The 27,112-nt window shown below is 33.3% G+C and overlaps 2 protein-coding genes across 6 annotated transcripts in view; one reads left to right on the top strand and one right to left on the bottom strand.

Annotated features, from left to right (window-relative positions):
* Positions 1-18,836, bottom strand: part of Cwc27 (CWC27 spliceosome associated cyclophilin) — a 233,907-nt gene extending 215,071 nt beyond the window's left edge. For 2 of the 3 annotated variants that reach the window (XR_010050517.1, XM_003461597.5), the window contains exons 1-7: positions 18,563-18,834; positions 14,569-14,665; positions 7,461-7,573; positions 5,116-5,259; positions 3,394-3,492; positions 2,686-2,789; positions 1,097-1,166 (exon numbers count right to left, since the gene is read on the bottom strand). Coding sequence is in view for 2 of the 3 variants with exons in the window: in XM_003461597.5 (XP_003461645.1) it covers positions 1,097-1,166; positions 2,686-2,789; positions 3,394-3,492; positions 5,116-5,259; positions 7,461-7,573; positions 14,569-14,665; positions 18,563-18,604 (669 nt within the window). In the remaining variant the exon portion in view is untranslated. Of the gene's footprint in view, positions 1-1,096; positions 1,167-2,685; positions 2,790-3,393; positions 3,493-5,115; positions 5,260-7,460; positions 7,574-14,568; positions 14,666-18,562 lie in introns of all 3 variants that reach the window. The other variant, XM_063258241.1, reaches the window with a different exon arrangement.
* Positions 18,837-19,063: 227 nt separating this feature from the next.
* Srek1ip1 (SREK1 interacting protein 1) overlaps positions 19,064-27,112 on the top strand; it is a 40,036-nt gene continuing 31,987 nt past the window's right edge. For 2 of the 3 annotated variants that reach the window (XM_063258244.1, XM_063258243.1), the window contains exon 1: positions 19,064-19,254. In XM_063258244.1, the coding sequence (XP_063114314.1) occupies positions 19,242-19,254 (13 nt within the window). In that variant the 5' untranslated portion in view covers positions 19,064-19,241. Of the gene's footprint in view, positions 19,255-20,225; positions 20,381-27,112 lie in introns of all 3 variants that reach the window. The other variant, XM_063258242.1, reaches the window with a different exon arrangement.

The raw sequence follows: 27,112 nt of genomic DNA, 5'->3' as shown, positions 1-27,112 counted from the left end.
AATGATATTATGCGTACTGGTTAAAAAAAGGTGACTGTGTTAAGCAAGAAAGGGAGAGGAAGGTTATTAAGTTTTAATTAAAAAGATAAATTTTTGAACTTAATCATTTAGGCTCTCGGCACTCACTAAATTTCAAGCAAGGAAGAAACAGCAAACTTTAGGGAGTAAAAATTCCTGAAGATGATTTTGTTTTTGAACAAATACCAGAATTTGCTCCCAACAAAGTAAGATTTGCTCCCAAAATACTATAGGTATCTCAGCCATGAGTTTTATAACAAAAATAAAATTGAAGAAGGCCACATAAAGGCCTATGGGAGGGGTGATGGAGTAAAATGCAGGAGGTAGTGTACTACCCAAAGACAAGGATTTATAGTTAGACATGGGCTCAAGTCCCAGCTGTGGCTATTTATAATGGTATATTATTCTGAGCAAATTATAGCCTGTCTATACCTGAATTTATTCACAAGCAATACAACAAAAACACCCATTTCAAAGGACTGTGAAGAGAATTAGGCAAACGCCCTACACGGTAACAGTAAAATGAATCTAAAAGCTGTGGCCTGTGATTGTTTACTATAACAGCAATAATAAGCAACTAGCAAACTGAATAAGCAAATATCAACTAAAATCTGAATCATAAAGTGGAACCATTCAAAAAACTCTTCAAGTCTAGTTTTAACTGACAGAAAAAAAATGCAAAGATCTGTCAAGTATGGTAGCACAGTACTATTAATCTCAACATGCAGGAGGCTGAAGCAGGAGGATTGCTGCAAGTTCAAGGCCAGTCCTGGTTATAGAGTAAATTCAAGCCCAGCCTGAACTACACAGCAACAGCTTGTGTTGATAAACAAAACAAAACACAACAAATGCCCAGATTAAAAAAAAAGTAATTTAATAGTTTTAAGAGGGCAAATCAATTTAGAAGGCATATTATTGATCTCAAATCACTGTATGAAGCAAAATTTAACATATACTTACTGAATGTATATCACACAAAATGTGTCATTCCAGCTATCACAGGAACAGGAGATATAAAATGAACAAGAAGTATATTTTAATGCTTTATAATTCAGAAGCAAGGCAGGTTAGAGATTACCTGACTGACTCGATTTACTTCTTCTTCTTCTTCTTCAGCTTCTTCTCCAAATGAAAGTAAACTAAAATTTCTGGTCAAAAGGAAAAAGGGGACAAACAAAGACACAAAGGAAAGACAAAAAAGAAAAAGGGAAATATAAAATTTCAAAATTTAGAGTAAGCAAAACTCAAATATCTTGTTTTCAAAGCACAGAATAGAATTTACAATAATACATTCTGATTAAATAAAAATATTAGTTTTCAGCAGAAGAGCTATAATTTTTAGTAAAGGTTTTAAAGCCTCAAATTACCACTGAAATATGATCAAAATCCATCCTGAGTATTACCCTTAAATGCAGTCAAGCTTGACAAAAATAATTTGATTTTTATTAAAACTAGTAACAAAATGGAGATTTCTGAAAAACTAATAAATGTACAACCCCAACACCACTACAAATGGGGAGCAATTAATCTAGTGTTTGTCAAAATATATCTTATTATTTTAAAATATATTTAAATAAAAAATATAAAACTGTCAGACCAAATAATAAAAAAATCCATGGGGGGAATAAGTTTATCTTCTCTAACTTTTCACAATTTTGAAATGCTATAAATGAATAAACTGACAGTAATCTTTCATCCACAGATAAATCAATAAAAATACATGAATCAAATAAAAGAAAAAATATATAACTATATAAGAAGTTACTATATTTTACTACAAACCATCAACCACTCATTAAAGTTTCTGACTATATTTGACAGTATATAAGAGCAACTTAATTTGCTTATTTTGAAAAACAACAAGGGAAAGAGCTAATATGTACTAAACACCTACACTACAGAGCATTTGATTCAGTCTTGATACCAGTCAGGTGTTGTACTTATTGAAACTTCCATTTTACGTAAGGCAACTGAAACTTGGAAAGATTAATAAACTTTGTTTTTTGTTTACAGTATTTTCCAAGATTCCATTTAGAAATGTCTGAACCTAACATTTATAAGTACAGTAAAATCTCTAAAAAGGATATTACAATTCAGTAAAGGAGCTGAAATCTAACTTTGCACTGTCCACTTTAATTAAACATATTATATTAACGATGTAAAGAATATTGCTACAAAATGCTAAAAGAAATTTCTACTTTTTGGAAAACTATCTTGAAGAAATAATCAAGAATACTGAATGAAACAGCTTTATTTTTAAAAATATTTATATGATATTTCATAGCACCAAGAAAAAAGTGAAAAGGCTGAAAAATTATGAAACCACACAATATGCACATTCCAAATATTCTCTATATAGTCCTCTCTCAATTAATTTAAAAACAAGCAAAAAACAAGTTTTTCAACATTTATATGAACAGTTGGTACAGTGATATAAAATATTAACATATTTCATATGGACAACTGAGATGACACATTTTTAGCTAAATTTGGGTTACATAACATACTTAAATATAAATGCTCATTTTTATAAAATTACACATTCAAAATCTACTATCTCCAATATTCTGGTTGTTCAACTGGCATTCCCCTTGCTAGTAAACAATAGAAAATAGAAGAAACTATTGTCATTTGTCAAGTGAAGAATAATCTTTATACTATGATTACTTTGTGCCTTTAGGTTTCAATTTCTTTACTTCCTCTTCTGGCTTCTCTTTTTTGGGCTTTTTAATTTCCCTTGGAATTATGTCATCAAAAGGGTTAAACAGGACCTACAAAAAGAAATAGTATGAAAATATTATTCCATGTTTTAAATTTCATAAAAGCTAAAATCAGTATTTGACTGTACTGACATAAGTGTCTGTAGTTTTCCCCCCACATAAATATTCTTACCCTAGTGACATATAACACTGTACAAAGTGCTTCAATTACTTTGGGGCACCCTAAGAATCTTATGTGCTATTCCACAAATGGTAGCAGAATTTATCCCAACTTGATAAAACGGAGAAATATTTAGGAAGCTTTAAATGATACAAACTGAGATGTTTTGACCCCAAAGAATGTTTTGGTTTTTAAGGATATTGCTTCCTCAATAAAGAAAAACTCTTAAACTACCTATCAAGTCATTTCTTTGGATTAAATAAACCTCGTTGCTTTAACTTTTCATGATAAATTGAGCTTTTCATTTATTGGATTATCTAAAGTTTTATCTTGAAGTTCAAAACTTTTAATTAAAAAAGTTCTTAATCAGAAGTTGTGCCTAAACACGTAAGTCGTATTATTAATGTAACACTGATCTAATAGTTTAAATATGAATAATCAATTTCTCTTAAATGATAATTTAAACTCTATATCTCATAATAATCATGTTTCTACCTCACAACTTTTGATTTTATGTGGATTTCTTGGTCTTTCTTCATCATCAATGTCTACTTCTGTTAGTCGCAGCATATTGTATACTGTATCCCCAGTAACCTGTCAATAAAAATATAAAATATAAATTCTTGTATTCATCCTTTCCATTAAAAAAGACTTTCAAAATATTTTTACATGATTAAAGGAAATTTCATATTATAGCATAAGAATATAAATATTTATAATGCAAAACAACAATTATTTTAAGGGGGAAAAGCACAGATAAATTTCTCAATAAACTTCTTGGGAAATTTTCAATACATATTTACTAGCAGTTTTTACTACAGAGATAAATGTAATGTCAAATAACCTGAATGATAAATTTTCATCTAAAAATCATAAACAAATTTACAATTAAGAGTAAAAAAGGATAAGTAAAAAATAACAATACATTAAGTGCTTTGCAGACATTATCTTATTTAATTCATACAAATACCCTAAAAGTAAGAACTTATCTTCCACCTTATACAGATAAAACAGGCTCAAGAAAGTTATAAAATTAAGAGTGCTAGCTTTTCCAACTTATAAACATAAGCTATATATTATTTCTAATGTGTATGTTATATGATATCAATTGTAGAAAGTGGTACATAAAGGTGACTTAAATATCATTTATTATATATTCACTATTAAAAAATAATAGGAAAAAATTTATGGTCATAAGAAAGCCTATGTGGGGAGTAGCTAGAAAAAATATGCTAATGCTACTTCCATGTTGTTAAGAAATAATATATCTGATGGTTCTAGTAATTCATTTAACTCAGCATTTTTCTATATTTAAAAACAGTACTGACAGCATCTGGCTTAGCGGGTTAGGTGCCTGGCCTGCGCGGCCAACAAGTGGGAAGTCACCGGTTTAACCCCTGTATTCCCTTTAGGGCCCGGGGACTTAGCTGAGTGGCATAAGTACCCGCCTTGTAAGCAAGAAGTCATGAGTTCAATCCCCTTACAAAAGAAAAAAGGAAAAAAAAAAAAAAAGAACAGCATCAGTTTTTCAGTTGCACCAGGTTTGTTTCTCCCCTTTGATCTTCACAAAATCCAGCTGAGCCTATGAGAAAACAATTCTTACTGAGCCAGCAGAGGGCGCTAGTAAGCTAGTGATGTCTAATAAGTCTAAGAATTAAAACTTACAGAAGTACATTTATGGAAAGGGAGAAAAGTGAAGGAAGAAAACCTTCAGAATCCCTTTGCAAAAAAACTTGTTGAAAACTCTATCGAAAGGACATTCTCTGATAGAACATTAAATGTGAAAAAAGATTGAATAGGTACTATTCAAAATAATACTTCTAATAAAAACTTTCAGTGTTAATATAGCTTCCACTTTAAATTTAAGAGAATTCATCATTAGCAAACTTGAAGCCAGTGATCTTTACTAACCTAAGAATGCTTCTGATAAAGACAACATTGGTTGAGTGGCATAGTAGTTAACACTATTACATAGTAGAATTTTAAAGAGGGGAAACATAGTCATACCAAATGATCAATTTGAAACACAATAATTTAATTGGTCCTTCTAATTCATTATAACAAGAATGCAGCATATTCCATCATTTTGAAAAAAATAATATAGGGAATATTTTCATGAAGAAAGGTCTTACCTATTGACTACACATGTCACACAAACCTAGAGAATAACACAAAACTAAAAACTATACCACAGATTCAAAAGAACTGTATACAAACCTTTCCAAAGATGGTGTGCTTATTGTTAAGTTCATCTGCTCGACCAAGGGTAAAGAAAAACTGGCTGCCGTTATCATGAGGACCACCATTTGCCATGGCAACCAGTCCTCTCCGATTAAAACGCAACCGTGAGTGAAATTCATCCTGAAGCATAAAAAATTATTTAGTGAATGTCTTTGGTTGTAAACCCTTCACATCAAGTCACATATGCAGCTGCCCAGCAAGTTCCCACACAATTTCTAATACAAAATATTGGTTTAATTGATTTTATAATTGTAATATTTAGTTTGTTCAATAAAATTGAATTTATGAGCTAAGTATCTGCAAAAATATACTCAGCAATGAATATAGGTAACTTATTTTATAGAAAGCTGCCTACTTAAACATAGAGTAAGAATTCAAAGGGGAATAGATTTCTAAGACTCATTTCTTTCTTCGCATTCGGTAAAGTCATCTAAACTTTTAAAACCTTTTAGTATTTCGCAAAGACATCAATTTTTGATTTAAGTCTTCAACTAATGACTCTTCCACCTCATTCTAAATATGAAACAATTGTTTTTCTGTTGTTTTTGAGTTCAGGGAATCTACTATGATTGTATCTACATAAAGTCAAATTTTTTCTGTACTGGCACTGGCCCACCCGCCAGTTTTCAAAAGAGCAGGTGCAAACCTAAAACGGATTTTGTGTTTTGATAGGTCACTTAAACAATTCCTTAGTCTCCTACTTAACACAACATCCAGACCTGACACTGGAATCCATTTATAATGCTGCCATGCTATATAATCAATGCTTTTTATAAAAGAAAGAAAGAAAGAAAAAAAGAAAATATTCTTAGTAAATAATTCTTAAGAAATCTGATCTCAATGGATTGTAATTCTGTATACTGTGTTAAAAACAATCTAAACTGGATAACTTAACAGAGTAACTGTATTACCTGAAAGTAATAAAACAAAAATGTCAAACTAAGAGAGAAGTGACATAAGAACTATTATGTGACACTAAATAATGGAAAAAGAAATGCCTTCCATGAGATGGAAGCTCTAAAATGAAAATCTCTCTTTGGTAAAGTTTAGAGTACTCTACCAATGATATTGAAGGGGTTTTTTTTAAATTTAAATAACCATTTCAAATTTCTAAAGTTATTTTCATCTAGAAATTAAAGGAAATACTCATGTTCATATATTTTTCTCAAGAATTACATTCTGATCTAGTTCTAAACCATCGTAATAAATATTAAGTTTTCCAAAACCCCTTATTTTAAGAACTACTGATATTTACTCAAAGAACCTAGTATTGGTACAATAAGACTAATAGTAAACACAACTCTTAGCTTCTACTTGAACCTACTATTGTTGCTGTTTTATTTATTTATTTATTTATTAGTACTAGATATTGAACAGACTTTTGGGATTATAGGCATGTACTACCCAATTTCTAATTTCCTAACTATGATATTAACTTTTTCTTCCTAAATGTGTGTTGGTAGGTAAGAAATCACTGACCTATTCTTGACTCATATAACATTTTCTAATATTTTTGATATTGCTTCTTCCATTCTCCTTGCCGTTTCCCACTGTTGCATGCATTTTGCACTACAGAGATTTGTTATGTGTACTTTTAAATAAATTCTGCGATGTGAGATTGAACTACATTTCCTCAAAATTTTTATACTGAAGCCCTAACCCACAATGTGAGTATATCTGGATTGTAAGGAGGAATAAAGCTGACAAAGTTGATCAACATTAGATGAAATCATAAAGTAGGGCCCTAACCCAATAGGGCTCATGCCCATGTAAGAAGAAGACAATCACCTGCAAGCCAGGAAGAGACATCAACAGGAACCAGAATGGCAGACATCTTGACCTCGGACTTTTCAGCCTCCAAAATCATCAGAAATAAATTTCCACTGAAACCACCCTATCTGTGGTTACACATACTTGGTTACAGCAGACCAAAGAGACAGATTCCAAGTAGTGTTTAAATTCATTGTTTTAAAATAAAATAACATATGTAGTGTTCTAAAAATGTTTTATGTGCATAGCGTTGCATAATTAAATACAGGAAGTATTTATCAGGAAATCTTCTATGAGGTCTTTTTTCTGAATCACATGTTTTTCACAACTACTTTTTTCCACTTGAATTTAATATAGCATAAAAGCTTGAGACAAGACAATTTAGAATGTATGATAGGGTACTGCTCTTGTATCTGTATGATCCTAAGTATGTGACTGATAATTGGTTTTAAATAGTAACACAAATATTTTTTCCATCTTGTGTGGACAATCATTTTCTATTAAGGAATCCATGTTAACTTACAATAACAACTGTTATTATTTAGTCTTACCTTAAACGGGGCTCCATATATGGATTCCCCACCAGTCCCAGTGCCAGTAGGATCTCCTCCTTGGACTATAAAACCAGGAACAACTCTATGAAAAATGGTGTTGTCATAGTAAGCTAAAAAAAAAAAAAATATTTTATCAATTTATAAAATTTACTCAGTTATCAGATTTAACATATAACTATAGTTATAAAATTTATTTTCCACAATATTAAATAGGTTTCCAAACCAAAACCCTTCCTTCTCTATTCCTTAAAAAATAAAAAATAAAATTTATATATATTAACTTTTCAAATAGCACATATTTCCACTGAAATGATGTTCATAGCTGTTTTTGTTTTGTTAAACCTTTGTATTTTCCTTAATATTTTTGTTTACCACAACTGGGACATACTACTGGGATCTAGTAGGTAGACAGCAGGAAGATGGCCCAACACCCTAAAAAAGCAAAGGACAGTTTCTGTAGTAAAGAATAACTAAGCATCAACAACACTGAGGCTGAGAAAACCTGGGAGAGAATGTCTTATTTCCTACTTCTTTCTCTTCTCCTCATAGAAAGTTAATTTATTAATATGCAAACAATATATAAACCTATAATACATCAAAGTTACTTATTACTTATAAGATATTACCATTAATGCAATCTCCTCAAGAAACTTGAGGTATATCAAATAATATAATCTATATGAGCACTTGAGTCTAATTAAAGGCTGAGAATATAGGGGGTGGGTAAATGGGATGAAATTAATCAAAATATGTTGTATGCATGTGCCAATATACCAAAATAAATCTCATTATTCTGTATAACTAATATGTAATAATTAAAAACTTTCTGTGAAGTAAAAGAAATTTTATATACATATATATTAAAAATTTAAAGTCATACAGCTACAGGAAAGACCATTTTTGATCTCTTATAGCACTTAATGCTTAATGTCTGGAACCTAGACTCATTAGGGAAATTCTACAGAGGAGAAAGAAGTTAATTTCAGTAAGGCAAAGCACAAGCAAAGAATCTGGTAGAGAGAATCAGTTAGCATTTGACTGAATGAGTGTGTTTACATTAAGAAGCAACAACATCCATAAGAAAGATGTTCAACATCATTAGACATTAGGGAAATCCAAATCAAACCCATATGAGATAGTACATCATATCACAAAGATGGTTAGCATTTTTAAAAAATCTTAAAATTTAATGAGTGTTGGTGAGAGAGGATGGAGAAACAAACTATCAGATATTGCTGATGGATTTGTAAAATGGTGAATAAAGTTAAACACAGAATTATCAAATGATGCATTAATTTCATTTCTAGCTATAGATATCCAAAAGAATTAAAAACTAAATGTTCACTGAAACATAGTGAGTTCACTAAACATGTACCACTAAATCATGTACTTTAAAATGATAGGTTTATGTTAAATAAAGTTCACCTTGGTTTTTTAAAAATTCCTTTAGAAAACAGGAAAAAAATTATTTTATCTCACTGAAGTTACTTGTGTACTTACACTAGGTAAGTAAAAGGGAAAAATATACATACAGGATATACTTTGCTCTGAAAGAAGTGCTGAATAAGCAAAAGCTATAACTATCATTATAAAAACAAGTAGCAATAGAAGTCAAAGTGAAACCATTTAGGTATCAAATGTAGTCAAGACTCAATCACATGTTGGGAGTTGCAATTTATAGAAATGAAGAGTTCTCTGATGTTTTCTCTAAGCTTCAGAATGACCTAAGTCCCCAAAGATATAATCTGTAATTTACAAACTGTATGGCATACGGAGTACACTGAAAGAAGTAGAAAGGAATATGTGATGATTCTTTTAAGAAAAAAAAAATCCCTCTTTCAGTAAAAAACTATCGGGGTGTATTCAACAGAGCTCCTCAGGTCAGACAAGATCCCTATGGTCACAAACAGAAACTACACATCAAGAAGTCTTGAAGTATCTCTCCTAAATCCTAAGTAATCATTTCACAGACCAACACTGTATTTACATTCGGGAGTTGTAGCCCTATTTTTTGATAGTTGTAGAGAAATAAACTCAATTTTCCCACTATAAAACTAATAATATAAATCAACTCATAGTATTGTTCTAAAGATTAAATAAGATCATAAAATTAGGTAAGATCTAAAGATTAAGATAATTTTAAAACGTGCACATTGAACACAAATGTAAGATCAAACTTTAAAATTTTCACTCAACTTCTACAAGTATATAATCAAATTTGAATTAAAAATTTACCTGATATACATCAAAAAAGGAAAGTATTTCTTTAGATTCACAGTTTGCAATCAACGAACATGATCAGACTAGCTTTTTCTAGAAGTTACTCAAACTCCCAACATGGAGATATAACTGGAAGGGGACAGGTTGGAGAAAGAGAAAGAAGGAGACTACTGTTCCACGTTAAAGTATTTTGGAAGCTGGATCTAACACACCCAGATAAATCTTACATGTGAGAGACAGAAGGTCTTTATGAAAGAGTCTTTATTACTTGTGCTTCTAATTTTTTAAATTATAGCACTATATTCTTTTTTTTTAATTTTTTAAAAATTTTATTTAAAAGGAAAAAGAGAAAAAAACCAAAACAAAACAAAGTGGTGTAAGGGTACAAGTAATACAGAACTACAAAAAATAAATAAATAAATAAATAAATAAAATTAAAAAACAGATATCACCAGTTAATAGATTACGTATTATCATCTTAGAGAGAGTTGCTCAAGTCACAGTATCAAAGCATACAAAGTGGACATTCAATCAGTGAGACTGCAAACAGTTGTGTTCAATGATCCAAACAAAAACAATATGGTCAGCTATTTAACACCCCTAAGCACACTTGCTGTTGTATCCTTTAGAGCACTTTTTTTCCCTCTCTTTTTTACAACAAAATTTACACATTTTGGGTTTTATTATTCCTTAGTTCTTATTACTTTTTTGGGGGGGGAGAATAAAGTCAAATATGGCAAAACAAAGCTGTCAGTCAAAACCAAGGATAGACATAGCACATGATGTAAAACAGAGTGCAAGGTTATCAACAATGGTTATCAACAATGTCTCTTGTTTCCTTAAAAAGAATTGTCTATCTCATTAGATATTATAGAGTTGAACAAAACAGTAGAGAACAAGACCAAAAAAACTTAAGCATTGTAAACATTACAGGACTTCCAAAGGAGACAATAGTCAAACCAGAATGGGCATCTCAGTGAATCTTCTTGCCTTCAAAGTAGTTGCCTATACCCTCAAACTTGATACTATCCTACAGAATGGAACAGAGTCTAATCAGTCAAAACAAGATAGTGGGAGTATTACAGGACTTCAAAACAAGTTAATAGGAAATCAAAAAAGTTACTATAATATATCCTGCTAATTTTTAAAAATTTTTCCCTTAATTAAAAAAAACCATAAAAAATAACTAAATAATTTTTTTAATGAATAAGGGAGAGATTGAGATAAAAGAGGACATAACAATATAATAATACAGGTCAAAGCATGACTGTTTCAGCAACCTGGTGCTTCACCACAAATAACCCGACTTAATAGTAGTTACTATAGTGTCTATCTTTTTCCTTGAAATATTTGAATAAAACTTCATATACTATAGCTTCAAATATTTCCATATCAAGAAGCCCAGAATAAAGCCTTTCCAATTAATAAGAAATTAGAGCACTATATTCTTTCCCCTTACTTTCCATTTAGTCTTTTTTGACGCGTCTTTTTAAGGTTTTCTCTATAATTTTATGAATCATAATGGAAAAAGTCATTATTAATAGATGCATAAAATTATTAAATATTGTATACATAAATGAGTATGAATTTTCCAAAGTCTTAATATCATAATGTTGTATTTTATTATAGCTAGAATTTCCAATTTCCACAAGTTTCTATTTCTACTTTTTTAATCTATTAATAACTACTGTTGATCAATTTATACACATCTTCATAGCATACTAGGTATATGCCCTATTAGATTTTGCTGTTTGCAATGTTTATTTTATGTTAATCTTTATGCATCATCCTCATATGAGCATTTTAAAGACAGAATCTTTATTTCATTAGGCACATTCACATCATCCTTCTAAATGTTCTCCACTACTGAAAAAAATTTAAACGTATCTCAAATGTGAAACACACTTCAATATGGAAGTTGTGATTCTAGTATTTTCTATTACATTTTTATTTCTGGGTATACAATGTAAGAATATTATGACATATTTTGATTATTTCTAGGTCAAGCTCATATTGGACTTTATATCTGTATTTTAAAATCAGCTATACATGATTGTTCTAAGATTTTGTATTTAATTTTATGTATTATCATTAATAATTATTATCTATATGCTTGCTTTAACATCACATATGAATTTTTATCTAAAGCTTACTTTCTGACAAGTCTACCCTATTGACTTTACCCTTTCTGCTAATTTGTAAACAAATATTTTAGTCTTATAAAAATTATTTTAACCTGTGGCACACTAATGTTTGTGTGTGTCTGTGCGTATGCATCACTTTTCCTACAGAACTAATAAACAATTGGAAAGGAAGTAGGGGATAAAAGATAACTCATGATAAACCAATCATGAAAAGAAAATGCCAAAATAAAATTGTGGTAAAGAAGTATTTATTTGCATAAATCAATTTTACTCCTTCCTCACAATTTGGAGGAACTAATAAAATTACCTAAAGTAACAAGCTTCCTTTTCTTTCCCTTATGATAAATTTTTACCCTACTTTTTAATCTGGTCATTTAAAAAAAATTTCCACTTATCTTAAATGTTTACTTAACGACATTACAAAGACCTAAAATTCAAGATTAAGTCTATATAACTGTGGTTACTTTGGTTTTATAAAGCTATGAAGCTCCCTTTAACTATTAACACTATTTTAATTGACTGCCATATCTGTGCTCCCACCGTCCCATGCTTTTATTCATTTGCTTTTAAGCCATGAAAACTATGCTTTGTTACTGTTACATGGATATGAGTATTACAAGAGCTAATAACATTAGAACTTGCTTAAATTATAACATCAAACTACCAAAATAAAGTTCTGTGAATTATACTTTTTATTTTCCTTGTGGTGCTAGGAATTGAACCCAGGGCCTCCCAAATCCTAGGAAAGTGCTCTGCTCCTAAGCTACCCATCTAGTCCTTGAATTACATCTTTAAAACCTTGACTAATTTAGGAATATCTTCATTTGAATCAGCCCTCTCAGTTTTCTTGTTAGCCTTTGCAATAATAAGTCAATCTCATACCTATTCAATTTGAGAATTGCATTATTATTCTTCTATTTTTTCTTTCTCCTTGTATTCTTGTAAGTTGAAGAATATTTTTGTTGTTGTAATTCAATTTCTTCATCATCTAACACAAGAACCTCATTTTTTCTTCTTTGTCGTATTATATCCAGATATATGTTTTTTCCATTCACCTGATCATGGATTGCAATTTACTACTCATTCTTTCTAATGTTTTTGTAATTTTACTCTCCCTCTATAAAATTTGAGCTTTTGAGTCTTCAAATTTCTTACCAGAAACAAGTCTGACTTTTCAGTGCCTCTTGTATTCCTTAGCTTTGTTGACAGTTATTTGAGTCCTCTCTAACTAAACTACCTGTCTGATTCTGTTTCCTGCCTGCCTGCGATAGCAATTAATAATGTTCTTTGCAGATGTCCTCTTCCCTACCCTCTGAATTTATTTCCTTAAATCCTTCCCTGGCTAGTTATCTGTCTACTTATCTATTTAGAGAGCTCTGGCTACATGATATTATTGGATTTGCTTATGATCCAAAAACACTGCTTTCTGATACTTCAATAATGCTGTCTCTAAAAATCAGGTATAATCGAAGAGGGCAATGTTGCGCTTTCACTGGAGGTATTAAAAACTATATGCAATGCATTTGAGAAGCTAACAAAAAGCTTTAAAAATGTTTGAAATGTCTAGTTCTATAAAAGAATTTCAGAAACAAACAAAAATAGCCAAGTGCATGCAAAATTCTACTGTTTTTGAAAAATTTTGAAAAATTGTCACTTTATGACTCAAATCTAACAAAACATCTAGAGACATTGATAATACCATCAGTGAATACCAACTGGAAATTTTTGTGTGGAAACTGGAATTTTTTTTTCTTTTCTTTTGGTTTTGTGAGACAGGATCTTGTTATGTACTCACTATGTAGCCAGAGCTGGTCTGGAACTCAAGTGAGCTCTTGCCTCAGCCTCTGACTGCTAGGACTACAGGAGTGCACCACCATGCCAGCTAAGAAACTGGAATTTTGAACAGACAATAAAACATGGGTAGAGGCAAATAAAAAAGGGAAAGAGAGAAATACTAGTAAAAAAGGAGAATGAGTTTGAGGATATGTGTGGGAGTAGAAGAGCAAAGGAAATGCTTAGGAACTGAAGGTAATGACCAACTGTAAGTAATATGAGATAAGACAATAAGATGAGGAATAAAGTCAAAAAGCTAGGAAGTCAAGCTGCCTGAGGACTCAAATATCAAATGGATAGAAGGAAAGAAATTAAGGTGAAAGATAAGCCCAAATAAGAGGCAATTACAGTCATGTAGATGAAAATCAATGCAGTATGGGGAAAAAAACTGGTAAACTTGGTTTCATACTGGTTTGTCAGTAGTCAACAATAGAAATTTTCAACAGAAAAGTTCACTAAGCAATAAGAAAAATTAGTGTTAAGAAGTGAAGAGCTGATTGGAATTCTAAATGTAATAGTCATTTGAATGAAAGTAACAATAGAAAAGTATAGGTAATACAGAGCTAGAAGTAATCTTAGGGAATACCCAAATTTAAAGAATGCAAGAAAGAAGCTAGCAATCGAGACCAAAACTGATCACAGTATCTGTTGAGAAAAATTTCTCATTAAAATTATATAGGGTAGGCATTGTAGTATATCCTTATAATCACAATTACTCAGATGGCTGAAACAGGAGGATTCCAAGTTTGTAGCCAGCAGAGGCAATTTAGCAAGACCAAGTCTCAAAATAAAATTTAAGAAGGGCTGGTGATGTAATCAGTGGCAGAGCCCTTTCATGTTACGTGTAAGGCTCTAAATTCAATCTCCAGCACCATAATCAAGCAAGCAAACAAACAAACAAACAATACCTTCCAAACACAGCTGGACGAAATTTCTGCAAGCTTTAGGAGCTTCTTTTGACCACAACTCTATGTCAATATCTCCAGCAGTTGTTTTCAATAAAACCTGCAAGAAAATAATGTCATTATATTACAATATCATTTTCCTTGAAAATTACTGGAACTTCCAGTCAACTTGTAGCATGCAGTAATTATTTTTCACTTTTGGAAGAAATAATTTGGAACTTTGATCTTTGTTGCTGTATTTGACAAAGTCTCAAATATTTACTACAGTTCACTGTACACTTTTAAATCATTTGACATGCCATTTTCAGAAGTTTAGAATTTAGAAAAATGGTAATCACAGGAAAAAAATCATTCATTTAAACACCAGTAATGGGTTCTGGTGGGGAGAGGAACATGAAGAAAACAAAATAATAAAAGTAAAAACCAGTAGTACAATCTTGTAATTAAGTTTTTCATTCCAACACTTCTAATAAAGTTGGTATAGCAAATTCAAAAACTAAAAAAGTAGTGAACCCATCACAGTATACTTTAAGACAACTTTACAATGATTCATTTAAAATTGTCCTTTTACCCAATCATAACATTTAAAATTATGCTATTCCCAATCTACAAATGGGAGAAGTGAAAAAAATCTCCATTGTGGTAGATTTTTAAATGATTTTTTTATCCCTTAAGGCAATGTAAAAGAATCAGAAATAGAAAAATGTATGATTTTCTCAATCCATTACAGTTCCTTTACCAAACCTCCCTCCCCAAAAAAACTGTGTGTGTGGGGGATGTTTGTTGAACATTTCCACATGACAGCTTCTCTGCCAGACTCTTTATATATCTTATCCTATTTAATCCTCACATAAAAAATAGGTATCACTACTCTCATTTTCTTCATGAAGAAACAGAGACTCCCAGATAAGTATCTTTATCCAAGATTTCACAGTGAGTGATTTCAGCTAATGGCTGTCTGGCTACAAAGAATGTGTTTTTTCTATGTCATTATACCGCTGCTATATTTTCCATACTATAATGGTAAAACAGTCCTTCAAGCTCTAAGATCCTGCCATATAAGAAATCCCCAGGACTGCTTGGGTCACAGTTGATTTGAATAGCGTACAATGCATAAATCAAATGCAATCTTGTATTGGCCAAACTGAGCAAGGCTAACCCTGATCCTAGATTGGCTTGGCATGAAACAATATCAAAAAGAAATACTTGATATTGATGGTGGAAAATCAAGGTAACTTGATTCACATTCTCCTGGGAAGCAAACATTTTAGATAAAGACAGGTTGGATAAACCCTTATCTAAGAGTGAATCTGGAACAACACTATTCAGTGTCTTCTAATAGGCCAGTTTTCCAATAGGCCAGATGTATACCTCAATCTCAAAAATGTATTTCACCTAAAAGGACAATGTGTTGTCCTACTTATTATTCCCTTGTGTACTTAAAATGAAACCCTGTTTTTAAAGAGAATCTAGACATGTCTTCTTTTCTTTGTAACTCTAAAGCAACAATCTCTAAACTTCTTGTAAGTGTGCAAACTTATAGTGAAAAAGGTGAGGGTTGACAAAGTAAAGACTTGAAGCTTATTTGCCCAAAACATGTAGACTTAAGTGCATACAGTACTATATTACTGTAGGAATATACATAAAAGTGATTTTTTAAAAAAGAATTTTATAAATATTATGAACTGCTTTAAAATAATTCTATTGAAATATTGTAAATTACTAATAATTATCAATTATTATTGAGAGATAATTCACATATAAGAAATTTCACCATTTTAAAATGAATAATTCAGTGCTTTTTTTTTTTTTACCAGTTTCAGAGTATGCAACTGTTGCCACAAGTTCCAAACTGCTTTTAGAAGGAAAAAACTTAACATGGTACATGCCTTATGTTCTCCTTCAGCCCACTTCTGCTCTAAAGAAAATATTCACCACAATCTATAATTACATTTACTTGCATAGGCATTTGTTCAATGTACATTTCACTCAACTAACTCTATGATAATAAAGATACTGCTTTCCTTCTGCTTTTCCTACTGCTTTCCAGTAGGTCCCTGGCATGTGCCAGGTCCTCAATAAATATGTGAAGAATGAATTCCCCCATTCAGAAATTTTTCCTTGTTAAAGCTTTTCATCTATATGATTATCTCAAATCATCCTGTGGAGCAGCCATGTTCAACCTGAAGCCTGCCTTTTCCCCACCTTTTAAAAAATTATAATAAAAATATTAAAAGGAAGTTTTATTACTTACACGTAGTAATATTATATATTTTATATAAAGACAATTCTTCGCTCAAGAAAAAGAGGGGTAGTATTCCCTAGCATGAGACAATTAAATCTGCCCTTGTTCAGCAGCAGTGCAGCAGCAGCAGCAGCAGCAAAACTTCAAAGTCACTGATAATACTTTACAGAAGCTAAGAGAAACACAGTACTAATTCATCCACCCACTACTCTTTCTTTCAGTATGTATTTGAATTCTTTGTACTATGTCAAATACTCCTCTAGGTGTTTGTTTCTGGGCTTATGTTTGTATTCTTTAAGAGGAAAAGAAAGAGAGGGTTCAATAAATAAATAATTAATGGACACTACAGAAAAACTACATAGGCAAAGAGCCCTAGGAAATGCTAAGATGCAGGGTCTGATTGAGGTTACTTCACAGAAAATAGCAAAAATGTCCTCTTTACATCTGAGTAAGTAAAACAGCACACTAGAAAGAGGAACAGCAAGTGTGAAGGTCCTTCCTGATAGAATCAACAATCTCTTCAGACTCAACCAATGTTTACCACCTGGGATTCACAATACCTTCAAGAAACGCTGCAAATATGAAGAAGTAGGTGTTTTGAGTTTGTGGGATGTAGTTTGGTGCGAGTGGAGGGTAGGACAGGGATAATAATCTATAATGCTTAGGAAAAGTTTCAAATAACAAATAATTCAAAGAATTTTTCTGCCCAAGATATCCACTAAATATTTTTGCACATTTTTGTTTTGCTCACAAATTGCTTCAATGAATAAAAGATTATACAAAAGATTTATGATAAAATCATACAACAAATTTATATTTTATATAAATGTAATTTATCCTAACTGTAAATACACACATATATACATACATATGTACATACACATATGTGTGTGTGTGTGTGTGTGTGTATGTAATATATGCATGCTTGGGACTGAATACAAGATTCTGTATTTGCAAATGCTTACCACTGAGCTACACTTGCAGCCTCATTATATACTTTCAGTCTCACTACTCCCTCCATCGTGCTTGCTCATCACATTTCATATATGATACAAACTAGGTTTCAGCTCAAGAATTCAGATGACATTTATTCCACAATTGATTTCTCTGCCTCAGACTTTATTCAAACATCTTAGATGGGAAATGTCATACAATGGCCATCAAATTATCTTACAGTCAGCTTCTATTGTAATGTGGTGACACCGCCTGTTCCCTCACTTTCTCTGACATTTCATTTTAAGGCCAACTCAAAGACATTCCTAGTTGCTCTCTCTTCTGTACTCTCCAAAAGAACACCTATCAGCTATATCGTAACGTTTTTCTTTATCTGTATTCTCTCAAAAAAACTAGAAGCTCTTCTGGAATAACAGCTAGATCCTACCCATCAATCACTGTATCCTCGCGCCTAGTCCAATGCCCGGTGCATAGCAAATATTCAATGATTGCACACAAGATGAAAAATAAATGCTCTCCAAATTAAGCAGTCTCAAAATTGCACTACGAAAAACGGCGACGCTATAAGAGTTCAGTGAAGGTGGCAAACAAGTTTGAGGGAAACTGCTAGTTGGACAGATCTCCACATGAGGACTTTTCCAAGTATATTCTGAGAAGTGCCAACTTCAGTGTTTTAGATACAACACTATCCATTGGCCGCTAAGGTCAATATTCGACCTTAAAATGCCTGAACACATGCCCTGCCCCAATCGGGAGCCCTCACTTATGGAGCCCAGGTAACCTAGGTAAGGCTCTCACCTTCCCATTGGTGGGAGGTTCCTGGATGTAGATGTTGCTCATCCTGGTCACTGGTGTGGACTCTGCTTCTTAGTCCCCAAAACGAGAGGACGACCAGTCACTAAAGCTGTCCACTTCTTAGTACACGACTCTTTAAATTGACAGTCGCGGAAAGCTTCACAGGGATACTGCTCAAGTCAGGCTCACCAAACACTACCGGGTACCAAAGCTAGCCACCTACGGACGTCGCCATGTTGCTCCCGGACCCGAACACCGCTAACCCACTGCTATAGGAACGGGGATTCCTATATCTTCCAGGAAAATACAAAAGATTGTAAGTTTCTTATAACTTAGTGTAACTTTCAATTTAATCTCTAATAATATTAAGAGGAAGGCACGACCCATAAATCTTAGCGCTGTTTCCTTCGCGTGTCTGCAGGTCGTACTCACACAGATCACCCCCCCCCCAAACTGGCAATATAGTTCAGACCAGGTGTATTCTACAATAGGACTCGCTCGGAAACTGCATCCGCCGACATTTGGTTCCGGTACCCCTAGACGTTTACAGGGCCTTCCTCCATGGTCGCGAAAGCTGCCGAGGTGCGGGTGGCGGAGAACTCTGTGCGTTCCCTTCTCAACCGGCGGGAAGCAAACGTGTTCTCGAAAGCTGCAGGCTCCATCGATCCCTCTTAACGGCTCAATGGCAGTCCCAGGTGAAAACTAACATCGGGGATCCGGAGTCGGAGCAAGGAAGCCAGGGGATAGGGTAGCGTAGGGCGCTGTCGGGTAGGGAGTAACGCCCAAGGGGATTAAGGCGGAGGCCTTAAAATTAACCGATTTGTTTGCCTTCATGAAAAAGTTCATACATTGCAAGACTGAAGGAAAGAAATTATTCCTTCCATCTCAGTCAAGTTCCAGCTGCACAAGATTACAGAGAAAGCGTGTAATAGGAGGAAGAGAGTGGCGGGTCGAGGACGGTGGGTCTGAGGGAGCCAGCAGCAGCCAAGAAACACCGACTTTAACTTAGATACAGCTTAAAAATAAAATTGGAGGTGAGGACTTTTGGAGTACCCGGATGCCCAGAGGCATTGTTTGTATTGAAAGTCTTAGGGACTAACCATGCCTCTGGGGTTGACTTCTGGCCCTTGCAGTTGCCATGTGACTGGCTGTAAGCCGGCTCCTTTGCCTGTCTGGGCCTCGGTTGCCTTCTTGGTAAAAGAAGCTTTGTTGAATTATATGTAATGTTCCTTGTAGCTCTCAGTTTCTGTGTCCATAGGTTACTGAACCTAAAAAAGGGCTACCCGTCAAAATAAATACTCTAGAAATATGCCTGTCCACAACACCCAGCTTATTGGAAATTCTAATAGGTGCAAGCACCTTCTTAAATCCTTATTGCCACGATTCGATGTGCCAAACAGTAGTTGTGGGAGGTATTTTGTGCAATATATCACCTCCCCCATATTTGGAGATTCACAATGCAATTTATTATAGAAAAGATACTGGGCCGGGGGATAACTCAGCGGCACAAGTTCCTGAGTTGAATTCCTGGTACAAAAAAAGAGAAAAGATTCTGACAAGTACCATACTATGTTTCAGAATTCCTAGCTTTTTCTACACCTGTCCTTAGAATTGTTGGACCAGGTTCTTTGTTCTGTGGCAGCCATTTTTGAACCTTGTTCTACAGGTAACTGTTACAGGAAGACTTTTTCTATCAACTGCAGTGAGAAGTGGAACATATTTGGACGTGTAAGACCGGAGATGTGTGTTTGTGATAAAGAAGTGCCCACTGCATGCCAGACAATGCACCAAGTAGGCATTGGGAATACAGTGATGAGCAAGGTAGTTGCCAATTGTTCTTCACAAGGAATTTATGAATTAACAGTGAAGAGAAAAAACTTTGACAGAAAGTGAGAATAGCTATGGCAAGAAAAATACAAGGCCTAGGAAACATAATGACAATATATAGGGAGGGGCCAGAAGGACTTTCTAGAAGATGTGGCATTTAAAAGAAGACCTAAATTACTGTGATGAAGGATGGAGTGCAGGAGGGAAGAGATTGAAGTTAGAGTGACTGGATGTGTAAAGGAAGAAGAAAAGAAAGATGTTTGCTGTGGATGGTACTTGTCCTACAATTGGCAAAAAAGTGAGAAGGAGACAATAACTAGTTAATTTTTACTGTTTACCATATGTCATATGTCTCAGAGACTGTATCAAATTTCATCTTTAGTTTGGAGGCAGTCAGCAGATAGGGGTAATTCTGGAGTGTTTTGATGTTGCTTGGCTAAGCTCTGGTCTCATAAGGAAAGAAGAGAAGTAGATGGGTTGGAGACACATTTTGATATTAGAATCACTAGGAATTGGCTGTTGATTCAAAGGAAGAAGATAAAAGGGGAAATGAGATTTTTCCTGGAATTCACCATTAGAAAATTGAGTGAGACAGTTACCTCATAAGGAGTAGGGGGTTAATGATGACTTCAGTTTGGAATTTGTGTTGTGTTTAGTCAAAATGGGAGTGGAAATATTTAACAGTAAGCAGTCTTTCTCAGTTTAGGAAAGATGTTAGAGCTGAAAACATTTTATGCAATATCATCAAAAAATATGGGAAATGTAAACATTTTTTACAAGATATACTAAAAGATGCATGCCGCTTTCTGAAGCAGTTCTGGAAATCATCTTTCTTGTCCCTAACTGTGCTATAGTAGACACCTTGAAGTCCTGAATCTATTGAAAACCTTTACTTTTTGTGGTCCTATTGACTTTGGGGAAGAGCCACAAGTCACACAGTCCCAGATCCAATGAATCAAGTGGATGGAGACTCAACATAATAGTCATCTGCCTTTCTGTTGGATGGCACTAGGCAGAATCGTTTGCCATATTTTTTATCATACCTCGTAAAGACACAAAACAGAACTGCCAGAACTGTTTTAGAAAGTGGTGAGGATGGTGGGATAAGTGTGTTAAAAGGAAGTGGTAATAGTTTGAAAAGGACTAATGGTAATATATCTTCAACTGTAAAAATTTTAAAAATAAACATCCACTGTATATTTTAACCTCAGCTTGTAGATGTCAATAAGTAGGAACTAAAGCCAGTAGGAATGAATTGTTTTGCTTAGGTGGAGAGCATGGAGAAGGGAGACCTGTGGCTGAATCCTGGTGAATAGCAAAGAAAGACAAGCCAACAGAGGTTGCCTTGGCACCCTGATAGGCCAGTAAGCCTGCATCTAAAGTTGACCCATACAGTGGTTCCTTGACTCAGGATATTGAAGCCATGGGTCACTCAAAGTTTACTCATTGTCACTGATTATTTTATTACTGGAGCAAACATTTTTTTCCAATACTGAGGTTGAAATTAGGACTTTTGTTTTTAAGAGAACAAAACAAAACAAAGCAAAGCAAAATGAAATAATGCAAGAACATAGGAATTCAAGACAACATGCTACCACAGTGTCTCCTGTTCTTGCCAAAATAGTTGTCCATATCTTCACATACAGTGAGTTCAAACAAAACGAAACAGTACAAAACTAATCAAAACAAAACAAAAAAATGTAAGCATTATTGGCCTTCAAAGCCAGTTAACAGGAAAATCAATAATAGCTACCATAATGTCTCTTGTTTTCTTCAAAATAGCTGTTCATACCTTCATACATATTGAAATCAAATAATAGAAAACAGACTAAAACCAATCAAAACTAAGAATGGCAGCTTTATTCAATTTCAAAACAAGATGATAGGAAGTCAGCAGTGGCTGCCATATCTCATTTTCTTAAAAGTAGCAGTTTATACCATTACACATAATAAAATCCATTTTTGTAAATCTTTTAGAAGTTCTAGACATGTGTAAGCCTATACATGTACACCTACCCTTTCTGTATTAGAGGAAAAAACAAAACAAAACCAAGCAAAATACAAGAAAAACAAAAACAACAGAAACAAATAACAGTAACAAAGAGCCCAAAACAATAACAATATAGGCTTTCAAAACAAGGTGGTAGAAACATAACTAAGGTTGTTATTTTGCATAGTTATCTTCAAAAGAGTTACTCAGATTACCAGATAAACATGCAAAATTGATCTAATCCTATAAATATTAACAGTTTTGTTCCAAGAACTAATAGAATTAGTAGTACCATCATCTTAGATATCTTAATATATATATACAAATTTATATTTTTTTTCCTTCCTTCTTTTCTCCTTTTCCCTGAGTTATTTTTTCTCTTTTGAGCAGTTTCTTACCCTTTCACAGTATTTATTGAAGATTTTGTATCTTACTTATTCTTTCAGTTTCTTACACTAGAGAGACAATACAGTATTTACACATGTGACTTCGATTCATTTCACTATTGAATATGATCCCAGGTTGCATCCATTAACCTATAAAACCTCAATGTGATCCTTCTTTATAGCTGAGTAGTACTCTATTATATAAAAATGCCATATTTTTTTATCTATTCTGCAGTTGATGAGCATTAGGTTGTTTCCAAGATTTGGCTATTACAAATTGTGCTGCTATAAACATCAGTGTACATATATCACTGTAGAATGATGTTTTTAATTCTTCTGGGAATATGCCCAGAGGAACCTCCAGTCTGATTTTCACAGTGGTTACACCAGTCTACACTTCCACCAAAAGTGCAGAAGAGTTCCTTTTCTTCCACAGCCTCTCCAGCATTTGTTGTTGGTGGTTTTCTTGATCTTGGCCATTCTTTCTGGCGTAAGATGGAATCTCAGTGTGGTTTTAATTTGCATTTCTTGAATGGCCAATGAGACTGAACATTCTTCCATTGTCATTTGTATTTCTTCAGGTGAGAAGTGTGTATTCCTCTTAGATGCCCATTTTTGGGTTACATCTTGGAATTTGGGGGTCTGATTTTTAATTCTTTATATCTTCTAGATAAAAGTCCTTTGAGGGGCAGTTGACTAAGAATTTTTTCTCAATTTGTGGGGTTTTTTTCTCACTTTATTGGAAATTTCTTTTGACATGCAAAAATTTTTAATAAGATGAGATCCCAGTTGTTGATTCTGGGAAGTATTTCTCATGTAGTTTGATTTTTGTTCGTGAACTCTGCCCACTACTATGTCACCAAGATTCTTACCTACAGATTTTTTACTCTGTTTTACTATTTAGATCTTTAATCCATTTTGAATTTAGTTTAGTGCATAATGATAGGCATGGGTCTGTTTTAGTTTTCAGCATATGGAGAGCCAGTTTTTCCAGTACCACTTAATAAAGAGACTCTTTCTTCCAGTAACCATGGTTGGCCCCTTTGTTGAAGATAAGGTGGCTGAGTGTGTTTGTAGTTGTGGTTGTATATTCTAATCTATTCCATTGATCTTCAGGTCTGTTTTTATGCCACTACCATGCTGATTTGATCACAGAAGATTTGTAGTATAACTTCAAGTCAGGGATTGTGATGCTTCCTGCCTTGCCTTTCTTGCCCAGAATTGCCTTTGCTATTCTAGATCTGTTCTGATTCCAGATGAACTTTAAGAATGATTTCGCTAGATCTGTGAGGTATGCTACTAGTATTTAGATTGGAATTACATTGTCTGCATAACAATTTTAGGAGAATGGCCATTTCCACAGTGTTTGTTCTTCCCTCCCATGAACATGGAATGTCTTTCCATTTTCTGAGATCCTCTTTGATTTCTTTTTTCAAAGTGTTGTAATTTTAACTGAATAGTTTTTTTACTTCCTTTATTAGATTGATTCCTAAGTATTTCATTTTTTTGAATGCTACTGTGAAGGGTATAGTTTCTCTTATTTCTTTCTTGGTGAGTTTGTTGTTTGTGTAGAGGAATGCTATTGATTTTTGAGTGCCGACTTTGTATCCAGCTATGTTACTGAATTTGGTTGTTACATCTAGAAGTCTTTGAATGGAGTTTTGAGGGTCTTCTATATAGAATATGATGACACCTCCAAATAATGATAATATAACTTCTTCTTTCCTTAGTCCTTTTCTCTCCTCTAGTTTCTGTGGCTAATGTTTCAAGCACTATACTGAATAGGAGTGGTGATAGTGGACATTCTTGTCTTATTTCTGATTTTAGAGTAAAAGCTTCAGTTTTTAAGGATTTAATATGATGCTGGCTGTTAGTTTGTCCTAGATGGCTTTTATCAGATTGAGATAAAGCCCATTTATTCCAGTTTTCCATAAGGGTCTTATCATAAATGAGTGTTGGACTTTATCAGAAGCTTTTTCTGTATCTGTTGAAATGATCATGTGATTCATATCTTTGGCTCTTGATATGGTGTATTACATTTGTTGATTTGCATATGTTGAACCATTCCTGTGTTCCTAGGATGAATCCCACTTGGTCATGGTATATAATCTATTTGATGATTTGATGCATTCTATTTGCCAATATTTTATGAGGATTTTTTTGCATCGATGTTCATTAAGGAGATTGGCCTATAGTTCTCTTTTTTGGTTGGGTCTATCTCTGGCTTTGGTGTTAGGATAATACTTGCTTCTGAAAATGAGTTAGGGAGAGTTGCTTCCCTTTCAGTTTCTTTGAAGAGTTTGAGGAGTGTTGGAAGTCTTGCCTGAATTTCTTGTAGAATTTTGTAGTGAATCCATCAGGATCTGAGCTTTTCTTTGTTGGTAAGGTTCTAATTATATTTTCAATTTCATTTATTGAAATTGGGTTATTCAGCAGTTTTATATCTTCTTGATCCAGCTTTGGTAATTCATATATGTTTAGAAATCTGTCCATTTCTTCTGTGTTATCAAACCTATGAAAGTAAAGATTTTTGTAGTAGGTATTGATGATCTCCTATATTTCCACAGGGTCTGTAGTGGTTTTACCCTTTTCATTCCTTATTGCATGGATTTGAGGATTTTTTCCTATTTTTAAATAAAGTTGGCTAGAGGCTTATCAATTTTTTTAAAGAACCAACTCTTTGTTTCGTTAATTCTTTGTATTGTTTTCTTAGTCTCTATTGCATTGGCTTCTGCTTTGATCTTTGTAATTTCCTCCTTTCTTTGCCATGTTTTTCTTAATATAGATGTGAGAGGTGTAACATCAGGTTGTTTGTGTTCTTTCTGTTTTCTTGATGTGGGAATTCACTGCAGTGAATGTCCCTCTGAGGATTGCTTTCATGGCATCCCACAGGTTCCAGGAGTTGTACTTGTATTTTCATTTGCTTTCATTCTTTAATTTCCTCTGTGACCCATTGATTGTTCAGGAGTGTGTTATTTCATTTCCATGTTTTTAATGAAATTTTTGAAGTTTTTTGGTCATTAATTTCTAGTTTTATGGCACTATGATCAGATAATATGCATGGGATAATTTCAATTCTTTTGCAGTTACTTAAGCATATTCTATGGGCTAACATAGGGTCCCATGTGAAGCTGAAACTGAAAAGAATGTTTTTCTGATGTTGTTGGGTGCAACACTGTACACGTCTGCTAAGTCTATTTGTTCACATGTTTGATTAAGTTGTGATATTTCTTTGCTGATTTTCTGTCTGGTTGATCTGCCTTTTGGTGTCAATGGGGTGTTAAGGTCTCATGTTATAATTATGTTATTACTTATTTGATTTTTCATTTCTATTAATATTTGTTTTACATAGCTGGGTGCTCCCATATTTGGTGCTTATATATTTAGGATTGCTATCTCTTCCTCTTGAAATTTTCCCCCTAACTAGTATATTCTTCTGTATCTCTTGTGGTCATCCTTGAAGTTTACATTGTCTACGATCAGAATAACTACCTCAGCTTTTTTGGGGGTTAGGGGTCCTCTTGCCTGAAGTATTGTTTTCCATCCTTTGGCTTTCAATCTATGAATTTTCTTTTGGGCTAGAGGGGTTTCTTGTATATAGCATATGGTTGGATGTTGTTTCTTGATCCATTTTTCCAGTCTATTTCTTTTAATTGGTGAATCACAGCCATTTACATTAATGATTATAACTGATACATACTGACTCATTTTTGTCATGTTATTTTTCTGCTGTTGGTTCTTTACATTTCCCCTCTTTTTAATTGTTTGCCTTGCTTAGTGGTTTTTTTCTGTTGGTGTGCTTGGAGTTGTGGTTATTTTTATGTCTATCTAGAATATCTTTTATTATTCTTTGCACTGTTGGTTTGGTAATTGTGAAGTTCTTCAGCTCTTACTTGTTGTGGAAGTATCATATTTCTCCATCAATTTTGAAGGACAGTTTTGCAGGGCGTATTAATCTGGGTTGGAAGTCATTATCCTTTAGTATTTGAAACACTTCACTCCATGCTCTTCTTGACTTCATTGTTTATGTTGAGAAGTCTGCTGTGATTCTAATAGGCTTTCCTTTATAGGTAATCTGTCTCTTTTCTCTAACAGCTTTTAATGTTCTGTTCTTTGTTGAATTTCTGGAATGTTGATTACTATATGTCTAGGTGTAGATTTATTTGCATTGTGGCTGATTGGAGTTCTATATGCTTCATTTATATGTATGTCAGTTTCCTTTCCCATGTTTGGGTAATTTTTGACAATTATTTCTTTAAATAGTCTTTTTGTATCATTTGTGTTGTGACCTTTTGTTTACACCTATCAATCTTACATTGTTTTTCTTTGTATCATCTTGGGGGTATTGAA

The sequence above is a fragment of the Cavia porcellus genome, unplaced genomic scaffold (genome assembly GCF_034190915.1).
Source record: "Cavia porcellus strain 051 isolate PalLab524CR breed Dunkin Hartley unplaced genomic scaffold, mCavPor4.1 scaffold_11, whole genome shotgun sequence".
Classification (NCBI taxonomy): Eukaryota; Metazoa; Chordata; class Mammalia; order Rodentia; family Caviidae; genus Cavia; species Cavia porcellus.
The sequence above is the reverse complement of the archived record's forward strand: the minus strand, read 5'-3'. Positions and strand labels throughout refer to the sequence as shown.